Genomic DNA, 11,197 nt, shown 5'->3' on the forward strand with positions numbered 1-11,197 from the left:
ATCCTCTGGCTACCCTTCCTTCTCTGCCCAGTTAGATAATGTGACGCTCCTAACGGGTTGCTGGGAGAACCCTGGTTACTCCATTCTGCACATCCCTGAGAGGGAATGTGCACACTCCCGTGACCTCATTACCACTGACAAGAGCTGTCCTAAATCCTGGTCTCCATGCTTGACCTCTAGCCCAGGGGCCGACTGATTATATTCAACTACCTCCAACATACCCCACATGCTGTCCATACAACATTTAAAAAAAAAATTTTTTTAAAGATTTTATTTATTTATTTTGGACAGAGAGAGAGACAGCACGAGAGGGAACACAGGGAAGGGGAGCGGGAGAGGGAGAAGCACCTGGATGCAGGGCTTGATCCCAGGATCCTGGGATCATGAACTGAGCAGAAGGCAGATGCTTAACGACTGAGCCATCCAGGTGCCCCATCCATATAACATTTTGAAGCCAAAGTGTAGACTCTGGATTATTCACACTCACACAGGTCCAGAAAACAAGACAGATGAGTTCTTAAATTTTTAATTCCTCAATAATTAACACACAGTATTATATTAGTTTTCAGGTGTACCAAATAGAGATTCAACAATTCTATATATTACTCAGTAATCATCACAATAAATGTGCTTTTAATCCCCTTCACCTATTTCATCCATTCCTTCCCTCACCCCCACCTTCCCTCTGGTAATCAGCAGTTTGTTCTCTAAATTTAAGGGTCTGTTTTTTAGTTTATCTCTTTGTTCTTTGTTCATTTGTTTTGTTTCTTAGATTCCATATATGGGGGTGCCTGGGTGGCTCAGTTGGTTAAGCGTCTGACCCTTGATTTCAGCTCAGGCCATGAACTCAGGGCCATGAGATCAATCCTCGCATCAGGCTCTGTGCTGAGTGTGGAAGCTGCTTGAGATTCTCAATCCCTCTCCCTCTGCCTAAACCCTGCACCGATGCTTTCTCTCTTAAAAAAAAAAAAAATCCATTATGTGCATGAAATCATATGGCATTTGCCTTTCTCTTACTGACTTATTTCATTTGGCATTATACCCTTTAGATCCATCCATGCTGCTGCAAATGGCAAGATTCCATTCTTTTTTATAGCTAAGTAACAGTCCACTGTGTGTGTGTGTGTGTGTGTGTGTGTGTACAAACATATACACATCACACCTTCTTTTACCCATTCATCTATTGATAGGCCCTTGGATTGCTTCCATATTTTGTCTATTATAAATAATGCTGCCATAAAAACAGGGGTACATATACCTTATCAAATTAGTGTTTTCACATTCTTAGGGTAAATACTCAGTAATGACATTACTGGATCATGTGGTAATTCTATTTTTAAATTTCTAAGGAACCTCCATGTTTTCCTACAATGGCTGTACTAGTTTGAATTCCAACCAACAGTGGAGGAGGAGGCATTTATCCACATCTTTAACCTTTTGATTTTGCCCATTCTGCCAAGTGTGAGATGATTTGCATTTCCCTGATGATCAGTAATACTGATCAACCTTTGCATGAGTCTCTTGGCCATCTGTCTCCCTTCTATGGAGAACTGTCCATGTCTCCTGTCCTTTTTAAATAGATTATCTGGGGTTTTTTGTTTTTGTTTTTTTGATGTTAAGTTGACAATTCAAATGCCGATTCCGTCTCTATAATTCTACCTTTCCTTCCAGTTCAAAACACTGCCATTTCTTCTCTAGAGTGCTACCAGTGTTTCTGAACAGGCCCCCTTAGCTACCTCGCCACCTTTCATTCGTTTCATGCCAGAGTCATGCTGATAGGACACAGTGACCAAAGCTCATCCAAGTCCGATACTTTTCAATGACTTCCCAATGCCCTCATGACAATGTCTAGGGCTCCCTATCATGGCCAGCAGTCTTGTAAAGCCCGTCATTACCGGGATTCTGCTCACTCTTGCATCCTATTCTCAAGCCCTATTCAATTCCTGGCAGGGTCCATTAAATGACCTCAATTATGTCAGCATTCCGGACCTCCCTGCCTCAATTAACTTCAGCTTTGACCAGAGACCCCACACTCCTCCCACCCTCTCACCCACTCATGCTTCAGTTTCAGCTGACAGGCCACTTCTTGTGGCTCTTGACATGTGTCAGCAAAAAAACCGTGGTAAGTTTCCTCATGATCCACATTTACTTCGTCCACAGACTACCCACAGTGGGACTCCTTACTGTCTGTGCGCTCTACCAGACTGTTACCTCTGAGGACTATGGGGGACACCTCACTGCACCTGTAACACCAACTGCCAGAGCTGAATGAGCGCCGCTGTCAGTTCCAGACACTATCTTAGACCAAAGCTCAAATCCTTTTCTGCTCAGCCAACTTCTTTCAGAGATATCAACAAATCATAATTTTTTTCTTTGTTGTTTTACACCTGTCTTCAACGATTTTCATTGGTTGAATGATAGCTCTTTTCCTTAATCAGGGTATTTGATTTCTTTGATGTCAAAATATTTATGCTTTCTTGTTTTATTTTGGGCCCATTCTCCATTACTGCTATTATTAGAAACAGCATTTTAACATTACCAAAGGAGAACTCCAAATAATGGGGATTTTATTTTTTCCCAAGTACGGTAACTGAAGACTTTATGTCTTTTTTCTTAAAACAATAGTGGTGATAGTATTAATGATTTTAGAAATAGCAAACGTTCAACACTACCTGTACTATTATTTTAAGTACAATTTAACTTGTCTTCATACTTATCCTACGGTTGGGCACTATTGCCCCCCCCTAAGATGGGCCACCTAAGGCACAATAGGTTAAGTCACTTGCCCAGGCCAACATCTCCAGCAGCCAGGCCGCCTGCTTCCACTACAGACACTGCTTCTCACCACACTCACCTGAAACCCTCCCACGCTTACACCAACACCCTGCAATGCCGTCCTCAAGAAATGGTCTTCTACCGAGTCTGGAGAAATTAAAGGAACCCTGGTTTAGATTTGCTGTGTGCTAAGTCAAACAAAAGGGCTCAAGTGCCCTGAAGGGACAGATAACATCAAGCCTGAATTTTAACAATGGGGATTGTTCATTCCTCACTATCCTGTTGCTTTTCACAGTGATTGGCTCTGTGTTCTAGTCCTTGGCCTTTCCCTTGCCTCCCTTGTCCTCCAGCTGCCACACAGGCAGCTGCACGGTCCTTGGGAGCCCCCAGCCACATCACAGCTCCAAGCCTCTGATCACACTGCTCCCCTCTGCTCTGAACATCCTTCCTTCCTGCTCAGCTGCAACCCCCCTCAACTCCTGTCTTCTTATACTGAATCCACTCAACCACTCCTCTAGCAAGCACCATCTGCTTCCCCCGGGAGGAAGTGCCCAGTGGCCTCGTCTTGGACTGTCCTCCACATGGATCGCTCAGTCACTATCACGGGTTTCTGTGTTCAATAATTCCCCTGTTATGGCCCATGCGGCCATAACACCAAGCACAGCATGTCCCTCAGAGGAGCTGGGCAAAACCATCTGGCACTCAAAGGACCCCTGGTGTCCAACAGAACACCTCGCTGAAGAATATACTGGGATGCATCTAATACTGAAAAGCATCATCTTTAAGCTTTGGCCAGAAGGACCTGGCCACAGGATTTCCTCTGTTGCCTAACTCCCAGGATTCTGGTGACCCAGCAACTGACCAGATAAGGACTGCTCTCTTTGCATTCTAACCCGTAGAGTAAGGAAGTAAGAAACTACCCTGTAAACACTTAATGGATCTATCCTGGCTTCATCCACCAGAGAGAAAGAAAAGACCTAAAAGAGACACCACTCACAGCAGGAGGTGGTGGGTTTTGTCCAAAACGCAGACCCCTTCTAGAAGAATGAGACTGGTTCTCAACTGGACGAATGTTGGCTTCTGCCATCTCATGCAGCCGGCAATTACCTCCCTCTGAGATGGGAAGCCTCCAGGCACAATACTGCCTGCTTACAAACCTGCTTCCGGCCTGTGAGCTGCTTCAGAACTGAATGTGTATTCTAGTCCCGTATATTCCTTGCCTGACATAAGGAGGCTCATTTGTACTTTCTCTAATTTCATACCTATCCTGATTTTACCTTTGAACTTTCAACTTGGTCTTGTGTTTCCTTTTCTGCATTTTTAAGTTTTGCTACCTTCCATGTTGCACCCCAGTCATTTTATTTTCTCTCTTCCAAACAACATCCAACGTGAGCAACAAGGCTCATCTAAACTTGATCCGTTTTTAAAACATGTTTTTGTTTTCTTTTTATTGCGCCTGGTCCCTCCCCACGCTACTTCCCCCACAGAAATGAACTTTTTCATGATCGGGAACAAGCAAGATTAGAGTATGGTGAGCTCTGCAGATTCTACAGAACAGGGAAGACAGAGCCTCTGTGATGGTCAGCTTCCCCTGACTTAGCATAGGCACTGCAGAAAGGCCATCCTGAGGACAGGTGTTTAAAGAACCTTCCTCCTGGAAGTGTGAGGAATTGTTGCCGGCACTCTAAGCCCCAGCCTCATTATATTATATTATTATAATTCATTTTCTGGTACTCAATACTTATACAAGAGTGTTGACACTGTGCAAAAAATTGCAAATCTGGAACCGCAAGCGTGACAAGACAGAGAAGCTCTCTACACTCTCGTGAAGAGAGCAGAAAACATGTTTGCAGGGGTGACTCCCAGTCAGGGGGGATTTGAGCTGGTGTGCGTGTGTCTGTCTGAGATAGGGTGGTCAGAGAGGGGCCTCCTGAGAGGCTGACATCTCTACTGAGCTTGAGAGATAAGGAGGAGCCAGGGGAGAATGATCCAAGTCTGAGGGAATAGTAAGTACAGAAGCCCCACAGAGGCGGAGTTTGGCCCACCAGGGACCCCTAGTGATTGGTAAATGCTATCAGAGGATCAAGCTCCTTTCCCCCAGAGCACTTCTTTTGGGTTATAACGTATTCACAAGTAGTATGTTTGGTCTGCCACTCCTGATAAATTTTAGCAACTATTTCTCCACTGCCACTGTGTGCCTGACACTGGGATTCTAAAAGTGAGCAAACATGTCTGCTTCTATTTGTTAAGTGCAAGCAGATCAATAGTGAAATCAGGATCATAAAAACGGACAGTTTTGTTATCACTTACCAGTGTATCCTCAGGACCCAGTATAGAACCTGGCACATACAAGGCAAATATGTGTAGAATGAATGCTACTAAGGAAAGAATACAGCATATAAACTGTACATGCAACAGGATCCTAGAAATAACTTGGGCAGAGAAACACAGGTGCAGATAAAGACAGAAATATACCAAAGTACTGAAAATGCTCAACGCTTCATTGTAAATGTGTTACACACTAGCATGTCCTTTTAGCATGAACACTAATTCTTACTCAGCGAAACAGTAAACAAATTTATTGGGTGGGAATCTTCAGTTTCCGTTAATGGGTGTAGGGGAAACCAGAATGACATTATGTATGGGTTATTTCTTACTCAGTTGACAGTAAGCTACCAAAGCTTTTAAGATTAATTTAGAATTCCCCTCAAATATGGCCCACCCATATGAAAACAAGGAAAACAATAGCAAAAAGCCATTGGGTAATGGAATTGGATAATATCTCTCTCTCTCTCTCTCTCTCTTTTTTTTTTAAGGTTTTATTTATTTCTTTGACAGAGACAGATCACAAGTAGGCATAGAGGCAGGAAGAGGGAGGGGGGGAAGCAGGCTCCCTGCCGAGCAGAGAGCGGGATGCGATGCGGGGCTTGATCCCAGGACCCTTTGATCATGACCTGAGCCAAAGGCAGAGGCTTTAACCCACTGAGCCACCCAGGCGCCCCTTGGATAATGTCTCTTTAATGGAAACAGGAAGATGATTCTATATAAAGAAAAAAAAAAAACTTAAAGAGGAACACCCTGCAAACCAATACCAGTATGATCTCGGACAGCGAGGAGACTTGTGCCTTTAGACACAAAAAGCAGGGTGTAGTCTTCCCAAACCTTCTAAGCCCCAGGGGCCCGCAGCATGCTTGCACCCGGAGCCCACTCACCCAAGAGCTGCCACACTCGATTCCCAGCCCCCATGTAGAGCAGACGGTGAGCTTTCTTACCCCACACCACATCCATACCACAAGCCTGGTTAGCACACACCCGGTAACACCCAACCCGGGGTCTCCCAGCCCGGAACAAACAACGCCCCTCTCCCCAGTGCCATCACCACGGCAAGGAACACAGAAAAACCTCCCACGGGCACACCGCGGATCCTAGCAACAGCCACACGCACTGGGTATGGAGACTAAGCAGTCTCCCCAGGCCCCGCGTCCGCACTCCCCTGCCCCAGGTGCCTCTGCCTGGAAGCACACTGCAAGCATTCGCTGGGGTCACAGTTCCGCGGGTGGAAAGCACAAGCCGCGCCCAACACCCTCCCGACTCACTGCCCAACTCCTCCCAAACCTTCAGCTTCCGCACCACAGGGCCTCCACCCCCTGGGTATCCGCAAAACACGACTGGGGCCGCCCCAGCACCGCGCCTGTTCCCGACCACCAAGCAAAGCTCCCAGGCCCTGGGGAACCGTCCGCCAGCTCCCCGACCCGCTCAGCTCGCCGCGGAAGCGCGCACCCTCTCCAGGCTCTTACCAGAGGGCTTGAATATCAGGAGCACTGCGGCCATCAAAGAGAACCCAAAGCAACGCAAAAAGGAAAAGCGCTTCTCCAGACAGCAGGGATGGGCTGCGCGCGGCGCGCAGGACACGGTCATCTTCCCGGAGACCACCGGGAACCTGAGAGTCCGCCAAGCTACACTATCCCAGGTCAGGGAGCCGACGCAACAATCCCCAGCTGCCCTATGTCAGGCGCCAGCCGCCAGCCGCGGGGGCGTGGCCTGAGCGTCGTTTTCGCGGAAGTGGCTCTCCTTTCCGAAGTGGGCGGGGCCCCGCTGACCTCTGGGACCTGGCCGGGGAAAGAGAGGGTTGGGCCGCGGGGTCGTAGAGCGGCTTGGTGCCCTCCGCGGGCGCCAGGCGGCCCTGCGACGATCCCTTGCGCACTGGCCTGACGTCCCCGGCGGCTTGCGGGGCTCGGCGGGCTCACCGCCCGGACTCAGGAGGGTGCGAAGGGAAGCAGAACTGGCGGGGTCCTCTTAGTCCCTTCTCCGGAACCGAACGCCTCACTGAGCGAAAAGCACAGCGACCTGAAACTAGAAACGCAAGGCCAGGCAGCGGGTCGTCGTGGGGCCGCACCCCTCCAGGCTGCTGTGTGTTTTGGGGCCTCCGAAATGCCTGGACTCCCTGGCCCTTGTTTGAAGAGTTGGCATGAGTCGGGCATATGGAGGGACAGTGCTTGTGATTTGCGGGGCTCTCAGCATCTGCTCTGGGATCCTCTGGAGGCCTGATAGATTTCAGAATCTCAAAGGTTTGGCCGCTGCACTCCCAGCCCCTCAAGTAAAGCAAGGTAGATGAATTATTCAACAACACCGAGCCATGCCATTGGCATTTGGGGCCTCACCTCTCTGGGGTCCTTGCCCTTGAGCAAGTAAATGCTTTATTGAAGAAGGGAAAAAAATGCATGAGAAAGGTAAGGACAAGGGTGTATTAATTGCCCATCTCCTGGCAGTGCTTTAATTAAAGCCCTTATTGTTGGGATGGAGAGGAATCCATAAGAGGGGAAATTTCCTGATGACCCAATCTCTCAGTGGAAAATCAAGAGGAAATGAGCCAGATCTGTTTGTAGCATTCTGACTAAACCTGTATGACTAGGAAGAGGAAAAAAAAGTCACAACCTGCATTAAAAGAGTACACAAAAGGAATTGACATTTTCTTCCCATTAGCTGGCAAAGAACGACAAATGTCAGCCAGTGTGAGTAAATGTACTGGGGGGACCAACACCTTCAAACTTCGGCTTTCAATTTAACTTTTCCATATGTTGTTTTTAAATGGCCATGACTTTTAAAGCACCAGTTGCATTTGGACTTTATCCCAAAGAAATCATCAGAGCTGTGACCAAAGATGTATAATATTGGAAAAAATAAATAAATCTTCAGTGTCTAGCCAAAGAACAAGGAATTTTTGATAGGTGGTTTTATGAGCATCTATGCAGCAGGAGTTAAAAAAAATCTACGTGAGAAACTACAATATATATGTAAGTTAAAAAAAAATAACTGACTCCAAATAAATGTATGTCTTTGGCATTCTCATAGAGCAATTAGTTTAAAATTAACTGTCAGTGATAGGATTATGGGTATTTCATTTTCTTTATGCTTTTCAGTTTTCTATATTGACCCTGTGTTTTAGGAATGAGAGGAAGAAAAAAAATTTTCAGTCCAACTTATGTATCAACTACTATTTTGTTCATAGAATGATGCGGGTTGATCCCACATCACACAGAATTAGGGTATAACAGAATGCTGGGGAAAGGTAAGCTTTCTGTATTAACCTCAAATGCATCTTCTGGAATTACAAAACTCTGTATATTTTAAAGATTTCCGTACCTGAGAGGTACTAAAAACGTTGTGGGTTCATCAAACCATGGAATTGCCTCTTTTCCCAGAACAACACAATGTTTGGATTCTTGATGGCCTATGAAACAAAAGGTGTGGAAATAATACCTAAAACATCTCACTGTCTAAAATCCAGACATTCCATCACAACACTGACTTAAAGGAGGTATAATTAAGGAGAGATTGAGTAAGAAAATGAGGGGGAATTATTTCTGTTATTACTGTTACAAAGAGTTATATAACAGAAATGTTCTGTTGTCCAATGTTGACACTTAACTGTGAAAACAGAGAGTCTCTTTTTCTCAGCCACCATCTGTATACAACGGTATATGTCAGTTACATCTCAGTAAGATGAAAATACTTTCGCATCTATTTCTAGTCTTAGAAGTAAGTTTTTATTCTCATGCGTAAATTAAAAGGTGGCAAAGTATGGCAGGAGTTTGGTTTCCTAGTTACACAAACTAGATTAGAGTCAAGAATTGGGGTTTTACTGGAAATTTCTTTCAATCAGTAAAATCTGTACTGGGGAATCAAGACACTCTAAATATAATTGGATAATATCACATAGATTAATTTCTTTTCATTTGCCCCAATAAAGGCTCCATTGGAAATTTGGAGCCCTTTTCCGTATTTTTCTTAACAGGCTCCTTGACACAGGGATAGAGTTTTCCTGCTGTAGCTCCAGTGCTAAGACAGTTCTAGGTCTCTCGTAGGTGCATAATAAATGCCTATGAATACTGCATGAAATAAATGGGTGTGGCTGTCAAATGCCTCTAACCTGTCTCTGCCTGTTCTCCCCCAGCATGGATTTACCAAATAAAGGCTGAGAAGATTCTGAGAGATTTTGTTTTAATAATCTTAGACACTAAGAACATGGTGGGGTTTGTCTCTAAAGGAGGGAGCTACAACTGTCTGCCCAGAAAACGTCCTGTCTCAGGCAGTGCGAGCTGTGATAGGAAGTGGAGCTACTGTCTGTCCCTTAGCCCTGAGATCATTTCAGTGACTTAGTTCAAAGGGAGAGTGTTGACATTGAACATCCTGTAGCCTGGACAGGAATAGAATTCAAGAGCCAAGGCTTTGAGTGAGTTTGGGCAGTAAAGGCTCCTGGTGCCTGCAACTCCCCTAAAGATTTTTGTCACCCCGCCCAAGTGACAAAGAGGAGAGCATGGAAAGTATGCCTGTTTGTCCACCAGGTTTGAAGCTGTGTGCTAGATCTCCTTTAAGGCCTTATGAATGGCACTAGGGTGGAGGGAGGGGTGTGGGGATGTCATTAAACAGAGGCCAACTTGTGTAAAATTAATCTGAATGCCAGATGCTTCTTGGCCTCCTAAATTAGTGTATTTCCATCATGCTTTTCAGAGAAGTGGGCCTGTGAGGACTCTCAGAAAAGGCTTTCCACTGTCACAGTGAATTACACACTAGGTTAGCTGTGAAAAGCTGAAAGAGACTGCCTAAACAGAGCAAAGATAAGCCATCTTTTTGATGTTGGCCCTGGGAGCTGTGCCACCTCCGTTTGTACCTGGTGAGCACCTGCCAGACAGTTGACCTTCATATTTATCTGTTACTGGCAAGAACATTCCAGTGATAAGCCACACCCCACGCAGGGAGGGATTCTGAAACCATGAGGTGCAGAGAGGGCGGCACTTCTCAGAAGGAAAGCATGTTCATTTTGTTTCCTTTTGGCTTTTGAAGGCTTTAAAATGTAAATATATTACAAACCATATTCCAGACATAGATTTAGAAGGAAAAAAAATCTTTTATTCCTATCCCATTATAGTGATGAAAATAGAACATACCATTTAAATGTCAGAGACTTTAATTTACACCTCACAATTACGTGTACACAAAAAGGAAATGAGAAACAAAATTAGATTGTTAGCACTAAGAATAATCTTGGAGACCTGCTTCTTGGATGAAAAATGTAAGGCCAGAGGTTAACAGGATTACTCAACAATGCAAATGAAGTTAGACAGGTCAGTATTTTACCCATAGTTCGTAGAAGCAGTATTTCCCATGGATCACTGATGTCACAGGCAAAAAATCTCATGAATTCCTTGAAATTCAATGGCATGGTCATCAGATACTGGTTAATCACAATACTTACTGACCTACTGCATTCTGGGGGGATAAAGGAATTTACATTTTTTTCTTGTGGTAGGGAATTTTAATTCTAAGAAAGGCCAATTCCCATCAGTTAATTTCTAGCCCTTGTTTAAAATGTCCTTTTTCAGAAACTCAAGACCTAATATATTTCCCAAAGTTTCCCCAAGTTTCAACTAAGCCAAACCATTGAGGATCTTTTCATATATTCATTGGTTACTTGCCTTCTTTTATTGAAGTCCCGGCTGGATATCCTTTGCCCATTTACAGGGAAGAGAGGTGAGGAGGTTTGGTCTTTTATTTTTTTTACTCTCTAAATATGCCAGTTACCCTTGTCTATGATATAAGTTATAATTTTTTCCTCCTAGTTTGTCAGTTGACTTCCTTAATGCTGTTTTTCCCCCTTTTTTCTATGATTTTAAAGAAAACTTCCAGTTGATGTCCAGTTCCCTCTTTATATTTATCAAGATAAGTGTGGCACAATACACTTGAAAAGCAAACCAGAATTACACAGTAGTTAGCAGTCGTCCTATGCAAGTCTATTGTTAACTACCCAGAAAGATTCTGGGATCTTCTAGATCGTTAGCATGGCCGATCTGTAAGTGTGTGGACCAGTTACGGACTCCAGGACCACTTATTTAGAGACCTGTACATTAATGTTGCAATTCTT

General features: G+C 44.7%; 1 protein-coding gene across 1 annotated transcript in view; it reads right to left on the reverse strand.

Moving 5' to 3' along the window:
* LOC116879728 (membrane cofactor protein-like) overlaps positions 1–6,742 on the reverse strand; it is a 31,161-nt gene extending 24,419 nt beyond the window's left edge. Inside the window, exon 1 of the mRNA XM_032878127.1 lies at positions 6,573–6,742. Coding sequence (XP_032734018.1) covers positions 6,573–6,693 — 121 coding nt within the window. The 5' untranslated portion in view covers positions 6,694–6,742. The remainder of the gene's footprint in view (positions 1–6,572) is intronic.
* Between the last annotated feature and the right edge of the window lie 4,455 nt (positions 6,743–11,197).

This window comes from Lontra canadensis, unplaced genomic scaffold (genome assembly GCF_010015895.1).
Source record: "Lontra canadensis isolate GAN:19392208 unplaced genomic scaffold, GSC_riverotter_1.0 scaffold63, whole genome shotgun sequence".
Lineage (NCBI taxonomy): Eukaryota > Metazoa > Chordata > Mammalia > Carnivora > Mustelidae > Lontra > Lontra canadensis.